Source organism: Trachurus japonicus, chromosome 12 (genome assembly GCF_045865225.1).
Source record: "Trachurus japonicus isolate A0001 chromosome 12, Traja_1.0".
Lineage (NCBI taxonomy): Eukaryota > Metazoa > Chordata > Actinopteri > Carangiformes > Carangidae > Trachurus > Trachurus japonicus.
The window spans coordinates 1,840,053-1,858,053 of NC_140918.1; the positions used below are offsets into that span (position 1 = coordinate 1,840,053).

Genomic DNA, 18,001 nt, shown 5'->3' on the forward strand with positions numbered 1-18,001 from the left:
ACTCAACGAGATTTGCACCTGCAAGTAACGTGAAGACTGATTTCAGAATAAAGGTGCTCCATCAGACTGCTCTCATATTCTCTGTAACAACAGGTCGTTTCCTCTCAACATCAATCTGAATCTAAAGGGAACACAGTCACAATAAGAAACATTAGTGGGATTTTCCTTTAAAAATCTAGATCACTTTGCAAACTATGCAACTGAATCTGTTTTGGAAGGTGACCTTTATTTTGAAATCTGTCCTTATACGCTCTTCTGTCGTATAAACATGAAGCACAAAACAATGCTGGTGAGAGCTCAACAGTAATTTTTGAAGTGGAGCATTTACATATCATTGGATCAATAGATCAATGGGGTGGGGTCGCCTGGAATGTCCAGTAATTGAAAAGATAGATAGAAATATAATTTTTAAAGTAATTATTATTAAAAAACTGTATCTATACTTTCACTTTCTCGAATTTAAATCCAGTTCAAATAAAATGCAGCATATAAAAATGTCTGAGCTGGTGCATCTTGATTGACGGCCATGATGGGGGTCACGAGCCAAAAAAGGTTAGAAACCACTGGTCTAGAATAAATGCAATTAGTAAATGCACAGAAAAGGATTCACAGATATATTTGGGGATTTAAATACATGGACTACGAGTCAAAACACGAAAATAAGTTTCATTCCACCTAAGTAAAAAAATTTGTAATAGAAATTCACAAATATGCATGTAAAATAATTAGCAGTTTTCATATATAGAAAACAACATTTACAAAGTGTTTTTAAACAGGATGAGTGAGAAACGAGGCCGGGTGGAGACAGACTGACTGTTTTATCAGAGCCACATGTCCCAGCTTCTGTCGTGCACTCGAACGCCACATCCCGCTGCGTTTACATCCACATTTTGATATTTTTAAGTATCGACTTCAAGACCTCGAACGCCTCTTCACCCCCCCCCCCGCTGGGTTTACAACCACTCCTGCTGCTCCGCTGATTTACTGCTGCTCCGTCCATCCAGATCCACGTGGACCGGCCGGGTGCCGTGACAACAAGACTTTTATTTCTTCATTTTTTTTTAGTAGTGTCAAATTTTTAAAGGGATAGTTCACCTAAAATTGAAATTTCACTCCTTATCTCCCCCCCTCATGTGGACTAAGGGCTGGGAGAAGTTTCAGAGTCCTCCGTGGCTTCTCTGAGTTACAGGGGGTCTCGGCGTAGCAGTGCATGTCCATATGACGGTTGCAAATGGATACCAACTGTCTTCGTAACAAAAAGACACACCAAAAAACATCCAAATACCTCCATGCTGCTCGTATGTAATGTCCCTCTGGTATTGAAGCCCCAACATGAGAAATTGTCCTGAAAAAAATTAAATAAGTTAAGTTTGGCTTCTCTGAGTTACAGGTTCTCGAAGCTCCTCTTCCCGGTTTGTTAAATTTGGACGAACCAGGAAGAGGAGCTTCGAGAAGCTTCCGCTACAAAACAAGCTTAAAATATAGACTTATTTAATTTTTTTGGGGACAATTTCGCATTTCGGGGCTTCAGTACAAGAGGGACATTACATACGAGCAGCATGGAGGTATTTGGATGTTTTTTGGTGTGTGTTTTTGTTACGAAGACAGTTGGTATCCATTTGCAACCGTTACGGAGGACTCTGAAACTTCTCCCAGCCCTTAGTCCACATGAGGGGGAGGAGATATTATAATGAGTGAAATTTCAATTTCGGGTGAACTATCCCTTTTAAAAAAATAAGATTTATAAACACATTTGTGATGCACACTGCAATATTTTTTGTTTTGAATATGTGCAATAGAAATTCACAAATGTTCGCATGTAAAATAATTTGTAGTTTTCATCAAATCCATGTATAAACCAGCGTTTACAAAGTGTTTCTACCAGACTGACTGTTTTATCAGAGCCACATGTCCCAGCTTCTGTCGTGCACTCGAACGCCACATCCCGCTGCGTTTACATCCACATTCTGATATTTTTTAGTTGAAACCCCGCTGGGTTTACAACCACTCCTGCTGCTCCGCTGATTTACTGCTGCTCCGTCTCAGACTTTTTTATTTCTTTCTTCATTTTTTATTTTTTTATTTAGTGGTGTCAAATTTTTAAAAAGGCGCCAAGATGTTTCTGTGCTCAGCTGTGGGACGGGATGATGGGATGGATGGGGGCAAAGCAAACAATGACTTTATTCTTTACAGCTGCTTCCAATCAGACAGATCGCTGAGTGGTTTCATGAGGGACAGAGAGGGAGGGAGGAGGGGAGAGGGGGATGAGGAGGGGATGAGGGGGGATTGTGATTGGACACGGTTTGACAGGTTTCTACGGCAGCAGAGACGAGACGAGCGTCCAGATGTTACGTAAAGAAAAGAAAAGAGAGAGAGATGCTGAATGAGGAGGAAAAAAGACTGAGAAAAAACTGAGATTCAGCATCGAAACAGAGAGAAAGAAGAGGAGGAGGAGGAGGAGGAGAGGAGGAAGAGAAGAGAGGAGGAGAGGAGGAAGAGAAGAGAGGAGGAGGAGGAGGAGGAGAAGAGAGGAGGAAGAGAAGAGAGGAGGAGGAGAGGAGAGAAAGAGAGAACATGTGGTTGTGGTTTCTTTAACTTGAGTCTGTCAGCGAGTTGTTAAAAGCTGCTGAGAGACGAGAGGATGAAGACTTCATCATGGAGAGAGGAGGAAGAGAAGGAAGATGAGGAAGGAGGAGGGGGAGAAAGAGGAGGGAGATGACAGTGGGTTCATGTCCTCCTCTTCCTCCTCTTCCTTTCTCCTCCTCCTTTTCCTCCTCCTCCTCTTTCTCTTCCTCTTCTTCCTCCTCCTTCCTCCTTTTCCTCCTCTCTCTTGCTTTCTCCTCACCTCCTTTTCCTCTTCCTCCTCCTCCTCACCTCCTCCTCATCCTCCTCCTCTTCTTTCTCTCTCTTCCTCTTCCTCCTCCTCCTCCTCTTCTTTCTCTCTCCTCCTCCTCCTCCTCTTTCTCTTCCTCTCCTTGCTCCTCTTCCCCCTCCTCCTCTTCCTCCTCTCTCCTCCTCCTCTTTCTCCTCCTCCTCCTCCTCCTCCTCTTCTTCCTCCTTTTCCTCCTCCTCCTCTTCCTCCTTCCTCCTCCTCTTCCTCCTCCTCTTCCTCCTTCTCTCTCCTCCTCCTCCTCCTCCTCCTCCTCTTCTTTCTCTTCTCCTCCCCCTCCTCCTCCTCCTCCTCTCTCCTCCTCCTCCTCCTCTTTCTCCTCCTCCTCCTCCTCCTCCTCCTCCTCTTCTTCCTCCTTTTCCTCCTCCTCCTCTTTCTCTCCTCCTCCTCCTCCTCCTCCTCTTCTTCCTCCTTTTCCTCCTCCTCCTCCTCTTTCTCCTCCTCCTCCTCCTCCCCCTCCTCCTCCTCTTTCTCTCTCTCCTCTGTGTTTTCCATCTCTTTATCTCCAGAGTTCAGGTCGTGTTTTTCTCTTTAATATAATTAACTCTCTTCAGGGAGCGTCGCCGTGGTCGCCACAGCCGGGTCATTCACAGGTTCAATTCCCTCAGCATCTGCACACACACAAAAAGTTTTTCCTTTTTTTTCCTCTTTTCTCTTTTGAAAGTTTAAAATATATATATATTATTATTATTATTATTATTTTTAACAGAAATCAAATCCTCAATCAATGAAACTTTATTTGTATTTATTTGCACTTTTCATTCAAAAATGCAATGCAATTAGCAGTGAGGAGAAACACTAGAGGGTGGATAAGAATAAGATAAAGTTAGTAGTAGTATAGTAGTAGTGTGGCAGAGAATAAAATAGAAATAAAGTGAATAAATACACATCAGAAAGGAATGAAAATGGTAAATATGTCAATTAAAGTTTAGATCTGTTAAAACAATAAATACTGCTATTAACCTAAAAAATAATGAACAAGTCAGTCGTCAGTTTGCTTTTTAGAAATCACACATAGATACAAAGACACACACATGCATTTACACATAGAAAAAGAACATTTTATAGATGTGTAAAGAAACATATAATGATCATTATCGACATAAATACTCGAGTCGTGCACATTAAACACTAAAACGAGGAAGAAAAGAGAAAGCAGAGTTTAGTCTTTCAGTCTGGTCGGTTGCTGCAGCTGTTGGACGTTTTCATTTCCTGCAGGTTTGTCTCAGTAAACCGGTGATTTCCGGCTGCGACCGGCCCGAGGCTTCGGTGTCGGTCGACGGCGGGTCAAAACGTTTCAGCTGGTTAGAGTCAAAGTGTCTGAAAGCAGCTGCAGCACTGCAAAAAATCACAATCTCACCAAGAATATTTGTCTTATTTCTAGTGAAAATGTAATTTCTAGTCAAAATAAATCTAATTATACTAAAAATAAGACTCATCACATTAAAAAGCAGCTTGTTTTTAGACACTTTTTTACTTCTTTCAAGCAGATTTTCACTTGAAATAAGTAGAAAAATCTGATAGTGGAGCACGTTTCTTATTACAAGCACAAAAACTTGCTTTCACTGGCAGATTTTTCTACTTATTTCAAGTGAAAATTAGTTTGAAACAAGTGAAATTATCTAAAAACGAGTAAATTTTTTAGGTAATGAGTCTTATTTAAAGTGGAAAGAGGTTAGTTTTGACTAGAAATGATGAGAAAAATGATCCTGCACTGCAAAAACTCAAAAGCTTACCAAGAATATTTGTCCTTTTTCTCGTCAAAATGTAATTTCTAGTCAAAACTAATCTCATTCTACTTGAAATAAGACTCATCACATTAAAAGCAGCTTGTTTTTAGACACTTTTTACTTCTTTCAAGCAGATTTTCACTTGAAATAAGTAGAAAAATCTGATAGTGGAGCACGTTTCTTATTACAAGCACAAAAACTTGCTTTCACTGGCAGATTTTTCTACTTATTTCAAGTGAAAATTAGTTTGAAACAAGTGAAAATGATCTAAAAACAAGTTAATTTGTAGGTGATGAGTCTTATTTTAAGTGGAAAGAGATTAGTTTAGACTAAAATTGAAACATTTTGACAAGAAATAAGACAAATATTCTTGTAAAGATGTAGAGTTTCTGCAGTGAGGGAAGCAGCTCTGGGTGATTAGAGCCTCTGGTTCTGTGGTTCTGGGCTGGAGGTCTGGACTCTGGACCGGGCTGCTACACAGTTTGTTCTGCCAGGAGAAACAACAACAACAATGAGACCTGGTGGTGGTGGTGTGATGCAACTGGACCTGGTGGTTTCAAACTGTTAGAAACTGTAGATGATGAAGTGCAGACGGTCTCATTTAAAGAGGAATTCGAGGATTTCCACCTTAACTCAGCTCCATGTGTCCCTTGTCTCCAGCTCCAGAGTCCTAGTGCTGGTTAAACCAATGACTTGTAACTAGGGATGTCACGATTACTTGTTTTCACAATTAATCGTGGTATTAAACGCCACAATTAATTGATCGTAAAGATTCCTAAATACCGTTACTTTCACAAAAATTTGACGTTGGAACGTTATCGGCAGATGTGGTGCAAAAATAAAGGTAAATGCTCAGATACTGGTCCATTTAACTAACGTAACATTGAATTGGTAGGAATTTAAATGTTAGCGTGTCATTTATAATAAAAACATAAAGCAAAACAAAACAAAAAACGATTAAAATAAACGCAAACATCTGGTATATATAACAATTTATGACCTGAATATGTCAAACATTTCCCCTGGGGGTTAAGAATTGGTCATATATTAATAGATACTTGAAATATTTTGTGTAAACAGTGAGTAATGTAATTATATTTAGACTCTATTTGATTTTACACATTCATAGTGTTGTGATTAATTGATGCATAATAATCGTGATCATCGTAACACCGTGATTATTTCTCTGACAATAATCGTACCAAGAAAATTTATAATCGTGACATCCCTACTTGTAACTTGTTCCAGCGACTCTTTCATCTTACGTAAAAAAAATTAAAAAAAGAAGAATAAAAAACAAAAATTCTAGAAAAAAAGTGGTTAAATTTCTTTTTTTTAAAAAGTAAAATATTTTTTAGAAAAAATTGGTAAAATTTCTCAAAAAAAAGTTCAAAGAAAAATCTAGAAATAGTGATTACATTTCTAAAATAAAAAAAGTGGTACGATTTCAAGAAAAAGTTGAAATCAATGACTTGTAAAGGCCCCCACATACTCGGGCGTACTTGACTCCGTGTACGCGTACTCTGTGTCACACAACAGACTGCTCAGCGGGAAATCTTCTCATGACCTGTTTTTAATGTGACATTGTACGCTCGACTATGAAACCAAAACGTCCGCGGACAGTGCACACGGCTCAGAGTACGCACACAGTCCACCCGACTCTGTGGGGGCCTTAACTAGTTCCAGGGAGAATGGAGCGTCTCTTGGCTGAAAACCAACCTTGTAAGATCAGAGCCTCCGACCCGGTGTCCCAGCTCTCGTCTCCATGGTGACACCTCCACACAAACGTAACGCGCTGACCAAGGGGGCAGTTGTGGGTCTGAGAAGTGAAGTCACTTCCTCGTTCAACAAACTGCAATCCCCTCTTCTTCCTCTGGGGGCTGGTGTCAGAAAGCAGCATTCCCCATAGAGCCCCATGTTAAAATCACCCACTTTACATCCTCAATAAACATGTTAAAAGCCTGGTGTCAGAACGTTTTCTGGTCTCAACCGATAGTTTCTACCCCCGCACACACTCTGAGGGGTTTAACTCTACCGTTTGACTGTTATTAGGTTAAAACTCTGGCCAATCAGGGCGCGGAAACGTTGAGTGACAGGTCTGAGCAGCTCCGTGGACAGCTGCTTCGAGGCCAGTGGGCGGGCTCTCGGCCGGCCAATCCAACATGGCGCTGTTCAGGCCGCCACACAAAAACGACTCCCCAAAACCAATGGGGGACGTCACATTCTTTTTACAGTCTATGGCGCTAACCCGTAACCCGTAATCTCTTGTTTATGACAGATAACACTACACAGATATACACATGGTAACCATGGTAACATGGTCGATGATAAATAACCTTATCCACCGCTCCATGGATTCATTTCTCTCTCTTTCTCGAGGCCGTTTTACGGCCGTACGTAATGGTGAAAACAATTTTCCTTGTGAAGGACAAATACGTCTGTCTGTCTGTCTATCTATCTATCTATCTATCTATCTATCTATCTATCTATCTATCTATCTATCTATCTATCTATCTATCTATCTATCTATCTATCTATCTATCTATCTATCTATCTATCGTTCTATCGTTCTATCGTTCTATCGTTCTATCTATCTATCTATCGTTCTATCTATCGTTCTATCTATCGTTCTATCTATCGTTCTATCTATCTATCTATCTATCTATCTATCTATCTATCTATCTATCTATCTATCTATCTATCTATCCATGTTGACTTGCAGAGACACGATGCCAAAGGGACGATGCATTTTGACACATGAGTGAACTGTTTTGAGACAAGAGAGATGAGCTTTTGTCAGTGATCTATGTCGTTGTGCTGAACTGTAACACTGTTCTGCCAAATGATCTTAGAGTTTTGCGAATCTAAAAACTGGATTGGAAAAATTGGAGAAACTGTAAGACGACATACATCAACACAAACATATAAATACTGAGGACGACCTCTCTGTGTCCTCTTGATGGAGCTGGATTTGTTCCTGTCTCCTCTCCTCTGGGTGGAGCGGAGCTGTGTGGGAACAAGTCGTTTATCCTTCACTCTCCCTCAGCTGCAGTTAAATAAAATACCACCACAATACTGTACTGTAACTGTACTATACGTCCTGTACTGCCGTTGACCCTGACAACGCCACCGTCGCCGCCTCCGCCTCCTCCCCAGACAAGGTCCAGACCCAAATATCTCCACAAGCGGCGCAATTAAATCTTTATTTTGTCATTGTTTTCCACTGCGACATCCCATAATGATCCCAATAAAACACTAAAGCTGCAACCCCAGAAGCATCATCGCTAACACACGAGGATTTCCTTCATTTGTCTCTTTACATGGGAACGTCGTCGCTCCGAGGTCTTAATGTTACTGACACATCCCTCATATGTGTGTTTTCTCTTTGTGTGTCTGTCTGTGTGTGTGTGTGTGTGTGTGTGTCTGTGTGTGTGTGTGTGTGTGTGCAGCAAACAGGTGTCCCTCTGAACGTGTCCATCCGCCTGCAGCTCAACCTCTACCTCAAGCAAGTCAGAGGAATTACGTGAGTGAAGCGTTAACTTCCCTCAGGAGTTTTTATTATTTTATTATGAGCCGCTCGTCTGTCGCTTGTGACATGTGAAGAGTTTCCTGCTTTTCTTCTGCAGCCTTGGTCTTTATTCTGCATTAGTACTAGTTTTTTATTAGGCTTTTTTTCTTTCTTTTTAATGGGAACAGGCATATACCATGTATAAACCCACCATACACTGACAGACAGAAGAGAAACGACAGAGTAAACACAACAACACAATAAAACAGGATGTAAAAATACTAAAATTAAACTTAGTTATTATTATTACTTAGTATACATTCACTCAAAAGTAAGGTTTTTTTATTTATTTTTTAGATAGAAAGTCTATCTATCTATCTATCTATCTATCTATCTATCTATCTATCTATCTATCTATCTATCTATCTATCTATCTATCTATCTATCTATTTTTCTTATGCATTTCTATCTTGTCTTGATTTGATGCGATCATTTTTTCCAAAAGAAATTGGCGTCGCACTTTATTTAAAAAAAAAAAAAATCCAAGTATAAAAGTGTTTTTGTTTGGGTCTTAAATATAAATATTTTGGTAAATTCAAAGTGAATATTTTGGGGTCTTAGCCACTTTTGAATGTCTATTATTTTCATTCTTTATTCTATTATTAATTCAGTATCTTTCATTTTTCTATGTTAATTTGTCTTTCTTTCTTTTCTATTTTTTATGTTATGAATGATTTCTGTATTATCTTTTTACTCTGAAGACCACCAGTTGTTTTTTACATAGGGGAGGTATTTCTAACTGCTCAAAAAAATAAAGGGAACACTTAAACAACACATCTTAGATCTCAATTAATGAAATATTGCAGTTTAAAATTGTTATTCAATATATAGTAGAGTGTGTTGAGAACAAAATAACATAAAAATGATCAATGTAAATCAAAATGATCATCCCAGGTTGATTTCACACGGGTGTGATATACTTGGAGTTACAATGTGTTGTTTAAGTGTTCCCTTTATTTTTTTGATAAGCCTTTTTTGGCTTCTATCTCTCCTGCACAATGTTTAATTTGACTATTTCCATTGTTTATGCAGGTTATATAATGTTATATAATGGGCTCTTCTCTTCTCTGCAGAGAAACAGGGAAGATCTCTGAGGTGGTGATGCCCATGCTGTGGTTCGAGGAGGTGAGACCCTCGTCACATGTGTTTTTATGTGTTTTTTTATATTTTATTGTCGTGTTTTGTGTGTGTGTGCGCGTGTGTGTGTGTTATCCTCCGGAGCAGGAAGTGGTTCCTGTCTTTCCGTCCCGGTGTCACCAGAGTGTCATCACCGCTTTCCCCTGTTTCTTTTTTATGCATGGTGGCATGCAGTTCAGATCTTTTCTTTTCTTTTAAACCAAGAATTCACAAAATGTTCTGGGAAACAAAGTGAAAACATGTGGAGCAGCTGAGCAGAGCAGAGGGACACTTTGTTACAACACAACAGTCAGGGGCAGAGATGCAGTAACTAACGAGGGTTATATTCAGTATATTCTGCAGGTTATAAGATACTTTTTGTAGATTTTAACTGAGTTTGTCAAACAGGACGTTGAACACGGATCAAAATGTCAAAACTCAGACGATATTTACAAAGATCAAGTTTCCTGTTTGTGCTCAGACTGTCACTCAAACTCAAACAGGAGAAAAGACTCAACAGAACAAATGTCACAGCGTCTCCACCTCCTTCAACATGTCATTTTATTTTCATCATAACATGCACAAAGCAACAACAGTAACATGATCCGTATGATATATATTATATATTATTAGTTCCTGCATTGATCAGCGAGACAACAATACAGTATAACCCTTTAATTTACAGGCCTTTAATTACGTCATAATGTCTAGAAATAGCCTAGAAATAACAATTAATTGCAAACATAAACAGTAATATGTCCAAAACACAACTTAAATTGTGTTTTGGCCCTTTTTGCACGAGTATTATATCATATTATATGTTTAGGTTGTTCCTTTTACAATAGTAGAGTATATTTTATTGTTTTAGACATTGAAGGATATATTTTATCATATATTTCCTCTTTGTATTTTATTATTTCCTTTACACATTTCTATCTATCTATCTATCTATCTATCTATCTATCTATCTATCTATCTATCTATCTATCTATCTATCTATCTATCGTTCTATCGTTCTATCGTTCTATCGTTCTATCGTTCTATCTATCTATCTATCTATCTATCTATGTCAAATAATTAGCAGCCTGTAAATTAACGGGCTGCCCAATAAACTTCTGTTTTACTTTATCTATGATCACACATTATTGTTATTAATTATTAATTATTATTGGTTAATTATCTTTTATACTGTATATTGTTGCGGAAATTTCCTTTAACTTGTGAGAGAGAAAATCATAAGCAAGAGGTGGACTGTCATACACACACAAGTCTGTACGAGAGTGCACACTGAAATGTGGTTACATGAGGTTACAGCAGGAAGGAGCCATGTGCTCGGCATCAAACATTGTCCAATAACATTGTTGCATTCTTGCAGAATAAGTTTGCATATTAGTACATGTTTGCACTTGGCGCTCATGACATATCATTGGGCTATTAGAAGATCAACTCATATGTAAAGGCAGGAAGAGAGTGGTTGTCTGTAACTTTTTTCTCACCTCGGCATGTTGACATCTCGTTGACTTCTCACTGTGGCTTCGGATATGGAGACAACGGCTTAAGCTTCAGCGTAATCATCATAAAATAACAGGAACTAAGTCTGCATACTGCTCTATGCACAGCAGACAAGTGCAACTTGTGCTATCTTCAAAGTTCAATCAAGGGTCATAACATAAAAATGTCCATTACAATATATAATGTCAATCTGGTAGAAACAGTGTTTTCTTTCTTTTTTTTTTAAGATTTTTCTTTCCTCAGGCTTTTATTGTGAAGGACAGAGACTAAGGAGCCAGTTGTTCAGCTCTACTGTCTCACAATGATGTGACTGATGAATAATAATAATGGATATAAAGTGATGATATGAACATCCCCCCCCCCCCCTCAGAGCGGCTACATCGACGGGCCGATCCTCGACACCTTCCACACCAACCTGGTGGTGTTGCCGGCGGTGATGGAGTACATGCAGTACGGCTTCATCGCCCTCGGCCTCGTCACCGTCGCCGTGGCCGTCTTCGTTTACCACCGAGTCAAGGTGAGAGAGAGAGACACACTGCATGAAGCATGAACACACACACACACACACACACACACACACACTCACCTGCACCTGCATCGATCTGCATGGAAACACCTGAGCTCACAGTCTGAATATTAACACCTCGCTGTTTGGTTCATGAAACTGAACCGTCGCTCGTTAACTCATCTACTAACGAACCCTTTAACTTCAGCTAAGTGAATACAAATGAACAGATTCGGTTTAAATAATGGGGGTGGGAGAAAAAATCGATTCACATAAATATCGCAATATCTTTTTTGACGATTTTTAAATCGATTTTTTTTTCTTCAAAAATCGATTTTTTTGGGGGGGAAAATTTCTTTTTTTTAGATTTTTAAAAAAAAATATTGTGCAATGTGCATTTGTTCGCCTTTTTTACATACAGAGAGTCCAGGTTTTGAAAAGGGTTTAAGTTCACTTTATAATGGAGTATGTTCATTTATAGGCTCCTACAGTATTTGTGTGCAGATAAATGTTAAAAACGCTAAAGACTAAAAATCGAGAGAATCTGCAATATTGTAGAATCGCAATTTAAATCGAATCGCCATCCAAAAAATCGTAGAAGAATCGAATCGGGAGAAAAGCATATCATCCCAGCCCTATTAAATAATATTTATATTTACATTAAATCTCACTTTAATGTCTCATCTCCATCTCGTCTCATCCAGATGTTTAGAAAAAAAAGCGGGAATTAAACTTCTAACATTTTAATGAAAGTTTAAATTTAGATTTAAATTCTTTCCCCTGGTATCGTCCTGTAAAGATTCAACATTTAACTTTGTCCTTTTCCTTTAAATGTCAGTTTATGTTTCATAGTTTATCAAACCTCAGCTCTTCTATCAGTAAATCAACATTATCACTGTTATTAGAAACATAATTTAAGTTGTGATACATCAGGATTCGACCTTTTTAAAGTATTAATGTGTGACTGAAACCAGCAGTTTGTGTAAATGAAAAAAAAAGTAAATTAAATTTGTTTAAGTCTCAGTAAATTTTAGTAAAACTTCCACTCGCTGTGGATTTAATCACATCAACAGGAGGAAATTATGCGTCTGTTAGGAACTACTTTCAGCGGCGGATGAACACACATCTGTTGCTGCAGGACGAGAGGAACAAGAAACATCCGACTTTGATTAACACAGATAAATGAACTCAAGTTTTATAATAAACGTGTAAGAATAATGAAGATAAAGAGAATCATTTAACAACGCGTCGTTGTTTAGAGGAAAGAAAACGGAGCGGAGCGATGTGTGATGTCATCTGTGATGTCACCGGTTTTATAAAGTTTTAAACCTGGTGGTACTTGTTGTCGTGTGTTTCCAGAGGACTCATTTAAACGCGACACTGAGCTCCGTGGAGCCGAACCTCGGGGTGTGTAAAACCGCCACGTTTCAATCACCTTGATCATAAACCATCGATCAATCGATCAACTCCTTATCAATCGATTTGATCTGTGGACCAATCAGGAGAGCTGATTATCGACCAATCAGGAGAGAAAGACATTTGATCTAGGCTACAGAAGGTTTTGATTCAGTTGTGTCACGATGTCGACGTGTGTAGGTTCAAAGACGTGATGGTAACGACCTGTAGCGCCACATTATGTAATAATGAAATACATTTTCACCCCATTTTGTGGTAAATTTTGCCCAATTTTGTAATAAGTTGTTACTTATTGCACCAAAATGATTACATTTTTTTCATTAAAAAAGTGCATTTTGTAATAATTCGGTGCCTGATGTCAGTGGTTCTCAAAGTGAGGTCCGGGGACCCCCAGGGGTCCTTGAGAGGGTTGAAAGGGGTCTCCAACTTTTTCTTGAAATTATACCACATTTTTCTAGAGTTTTAAAAGTATTTTGAGAAATGTTTACCACTTTTTTTATAATTATTTTTTTTTTACTTTATTTTTTAGAAATGTTACCACTTTTTCTCGATTTTTAAAAAGCTTTTTTTGAGAAAGTTTACCACTTTTTTCTAGAATTGTTTTTGACAAATTTTACCACTTTTTTATAGAGTTTTAAAATTATTTTGAGAAATGTTTACCATTTTTTTTTATATATTTTTTTTTACTTTATTTTTTAGAAAGGTTACCACTTTTTCTAGATTTTGAAAAAACTTTTTTTTGAGAAATTTTACCACTTTTTTTTTAGAATTGTTTTTGAGAAATTTTACCATTTTTTTTCTAGAAATTTTTCTACTTTTTTTTAATTTTTAATTTTAGAAATCTTACAAATTTTTTCTAGAATTTTTTTTAAAGCTTTTTTCCCCCCAGATATTTCCCTATACTATTTCCAAAAATTCACGCCATTGGCCCTAATTTGAGCATACATTGACTAAAAAAGTAACGTTCTTCAGTCTCAGAACTAATATTTGTGTATTTCTGGTGTTTGCTTCCAAATTTTGTCCAATGGGGGTCCTATGTTTGATAACCACTGCAATATGTAACAACTTATTACAAAATGCGGAAAAGTTTATTTCACATTGCCTTCAAGAATTTTATTACAAAATGCATTGTTATTACATCATGAGGTGAAAATCTATAATTATAACATAATGCGGCGCAACACGACCTGGTCATGTGATCATCGTCCTTTTAGCTGCTGAGTGATTGGATGATGTTGAATATTAATAATAACTGAATGTTTTAACTGTTAGTGCAGCTGCCTCCATGTTGGCTCCTCTGCCTCCATGTTGGCTCTTCTGCCTCCATGTTGGCTCCTCTGCCTCCATGTTGGCTCTTCTGCCTCCATGTTGGCTCCTCTGCCTCCATGTTGGCTCTTTCTGCCTCCATGTTGGCTCCTCTGCCTCCATGTTGGCTCTTCTGCCTCCATGTTGGCTCTTCCTCTCCGATGTTTCTTCTGTTGCATGATGAGAATCAGCTCAATGAGTTTTAACCAATCACCTTCCTGCTGATGATTAACTGCACGGTGCAAACCACTCTGCATGAAAACTCACATCCACCGTTTGAATTAAATTAAATTAAATTAAACTAAATTCAATTTTTGACAAAAAACTGCTGGTTAACGCCTCCAATCGGCAGCAGCAGCTGATGTGTAACTGTGCTCTGATTGGCTGACGTGTAAAGAAGGTGTGGTCGTCTCTCTAGGCCTCCGATAAACAGCAGATAAAAGCCCACGACACTCAGGAGAAAAGCATCATGGGTAACTCAGGTGGGTTCACAACACACACACACACACACACACACTAATGTGGGGGTTTGTGTTGAAGCTTTGGCGATGACCACGTTCAACTTTAAAGGGATAGTTCACCCAAAATTGAGTCCTCCGTGGCTTCTCTGAGTTACAGGGGGTCTCGGCGTAGCAGTGCATGTCCATATGACGGTTGCTAATGGATACCAACTGTCTTCGTAACAAAAAGACACACCAAAAAACATCCAAATACCTCCATGCTGCTCGTATGTAATGTCCGTCTTGTATTGAAGCCCCGACATGAGAAATTGTCCCGAAAAAAAATTAAATAAGTCTATATTTCAAGCTTGTGAGCACTTTTAAATCCAGGTTAAAAACATTTTTCTTTTCACGTTCTTATAGCTGAGCTCTTTTTAAGAACTTTAAACTTTATCTATTTTTTTTTGGTGTGTCTTTTTGTTACGAAGACAGTTGGTATCCATTTGCAACCGTCATATGGACATGCACTGCTACGCCGAGACCCCCTGTAACTCAGAGAAGCCACGGAGGACTCTGAAACTTCTCCCATCCCTTATATTAGTCCACATGAGGGGGAGGAGATAATGAGGAGAAATTTGAATTTTGGGTGAACTATCCCTTCAATTAAAATGAATAAAAACCTTATTTACGATCCATACGTGCTGTTGTCACGGAGATGAGGCTGCCAGGGGAATGTGGAGGATTAAAAGTCTGAAGATAATTATAAACATCCCTCCCTCGTTTCTTTATTTTACGACTCGTGTCAGAGAGAAAAAGTGGAAGCAGCTTTTTGGACGGAGGTTTTATGAAGTGTCGGACGATGAGAGACAGAGAGGGAGGAGCTGGAGCTGTACGTTGGTTTTTTATACAGAATAAAATGTTGAGCTTCGTGTGAAACTAGAAACTAAAAAATGTTTGTTTTTTGTTTTTTTTACTTTTGGAGGAAACAGAGCAGACCTTTGTTTCCACGGGAACAGAGTTTGGCTTCAGCCACTTTTCATCCACAGAGTTTAAACCAGTTCAACCAGGTTTATATCTATCTATCGTTCTATCGTTCTATCGTTCTATCGTTCTATCTATCTATCTATCGTTCTATCTATCTATCTATCGTTCTATCGTTCTATCGTTCTATCTATCTATCTATCGTTCTATCTATCTATCTATCGTTCTATCTATCTATCTATCGTTCTATCGTTCTATCGTTCTATCTATCGTTCTATCTATCGTTCTATCTATCGTTCTATCGTTCTATCTATCGTTCTATCTATCTATCGTTCTATCTATCGTTCTATCTATCGTTCTATCTATCGATCTGTCTGTCTATCTATCTATCTATCTATCTATCTATCTATCTATCTATCGTTCTATCTATCGTTCTATCTATCGTTCTATCGTTCTATCTATCTATCGATCTATCTATCGATCTGTCTATCGATCTGTCTGTCGATCTGTCTGTCTATCTATCTATCTATCTATCTATCTATCTATCTATCTATCTATCTATCTATCTATCTATCTGTCTATCTATCTATCTATCTATCGTTCTATCGTTCTATCGTTCTATCTATCGTTCTATCTATCGTTCTATCGTTCTATCTATCGTTCTATCTATCTATCGTTCTATCTATCGTTCTATCTATCGTTCTATCTATCGATCTGTCTGTCTATCTATCTATCTATCTATCTATCTATCGTTCTATCTATCGTTCTATCTATCGTTCTATCGTTCTATCTATCTATCGATCTATCTATCGATCTGTCTATCGATCTGTCTGTCGATCTGTCTGTCTATCTATCTATCTATCTATCTATCTATCTATCTGTCTATCTATCTATCTATCTATCGTTCTATCGTTCTATCGTTCTATCTATCGTTCTATCTATCGTTCTATCGTTCTATCTATCGTTCTATCGTTCTATCTATCGTTCTATCTATCTATCTATCTATCTATCTATCTATCTATCTATCTATCTATCTATCTATCTATCTATCTATCTATCTATCTATCTATCTATCTATCTATCTATCTATCTATCTTTATAAATGATCATGTTTAATAGATTTTCATTGACTGTCGTTAAATAAGAAGCTTTTTTTCCAGACCTAGTCGTTGTGTGGACGAAGCGTCAGTGTGTCAGCAGCGTCCAGGGTTCGATTCCCATGTGGGCGGGGCTTAGAGCCGACATCGGGGTCCTAACTTCTTTTCTTTCTGTCGTTTTCTCCCCGACAGAGAAGTAAAGGAGGAGGAGGAGGAGGAAGAGGAGGCTCAGCAGATGAAACCACAAGCACTTCAACCGAGGAGCACGACCCTCTGCTGCAGGAATAACACACTGACTGACACACACACACACACACACACACTGACTGACACACACACACACGCACACACACACACTGACTGACACACACACACACACACACACACACACACACACTGCAAAAACTCAAAATCTTACCAAGAATATTTGTCTTATTTCTAGTCAAAACAAATCTCATTCTACTTAAAATAAGACTCATCAGCAGCTTGTTTTTAGACACTTTTTACTTCTTTCAAGCAGATTTTCACTTGAAAAATCTGATAGTGGAGCAAGTTATTCTTTTTTATTACAAGCACAAAAAAAACTGGCAGATTTTTCTACTTATTTCAAGTGAATATTTGTTTGAAACAAGTGAAAATGATCTAAAAACAAGTTCATTTTTAGGTGATGAGTCTTATTTGAAGTGGAAAGAGATTAGTTTTGACTAGAAATGAGACATTTTGACAAGAAATAAGACAAATATTCTTGGAAAGATTTTTGAGTTTTTGCAGTGCACACACACACACACTGACACACACACACTGACTGACACACACACACACAGACACACACACACACACACTGACTGACACACACATTCCTCCTGTTGAACTGGACGAGCTCTGTAAACACTAATCACCTTTGTTTGTGTATGTTAATGTTTTTGTTAATGTTTTCTACTTGACTGTAAAGTTGTGAAGTTGATGAAACTCTGAACGTCGCTGCGTGTTGTGTTGTGTTGCGTTGCGTCGTTGGGGGCGGAGACACTGGAGTCTGAGGGGGCGGAGCTACAGAAGACTCCGCCTCCATCCCTCAGAGAAACACTTTGTTTTTTGTTTTTTTGTACAAACCACTACCAAAGAACCAGAGACTGTATTTTATTTTAACACTTCCAACAAACGCCACAGTTTTGACCTCGTTGTCCAGTCCACAGTTGCCGTGGAAACGTTTCTGCCTCATACTGTAGACCGAATCTCCTTGTTGTTTACATTCTACTTCCTGGTAGAAAACCAGCTGTAATTTGAATGAGATCAATAGTAACCAACGAGAGTTTAGCTATATATCATATTTTTCACGGCCTATCACCGTTTAGACAAATCTGAAATGATTGAAGAAACATTACTATTTCTCTGTGTGTGTTTTGTGTTGCTATGTGTTGTATTTATTCAGTTTGGGGGAATC

General features: G+C 38.4%; 1 protein-coding gene across 7 annotated transcripts in view; it reads left to right on the forward strand.

Annotated features, from left to right (window-relative positions):
- scarb1 (scavenger receptor class B, member 1) overlaps positions 1-16,863 on the forward strand; it is a 40,816-nt gene extending 23,953 nt beyond the window's left edge. For 2 of the 7 annotated variants that reach the window (XM_085792556.1, XM_085792562.1), the window contains exons 9-14: positions 8,070-8,143; positions 9,262-9,313; positions 11,187-11,333; positions 12,681-12,728; positions 14,461-14,528; positions 16,769-16,814. In XM_085792556.1, coding sequence (XP_085648682.1) covers positions 8,070-8,143; positions 9,262-9,313; positions 11,187-11,333; positions 12,681-12,728; positions 14,461-14,528; positions 16,769-16,799 — 420 coding nt within the window. In that variant the 3' untranslated portion in view covers positions 16,800-16,814. Of the gene's footprint in view, positions 1-8,069; positions 8,144-9,261; positions 9,314-11,186; positions 11,334-12,680; positions 12,729-14,460; positions 14,529-16,752 lie in introns of all 7 variants that reach the window. The other 5 variants (XM_085792558.1, XM_085792559.1, XM_085792557.1 and 2 more) reach the window with 4 other exon arrangements.
- The last annotated feature ends 1,138 nt before the right edge of the window (positions 16,864-18,001 follow it).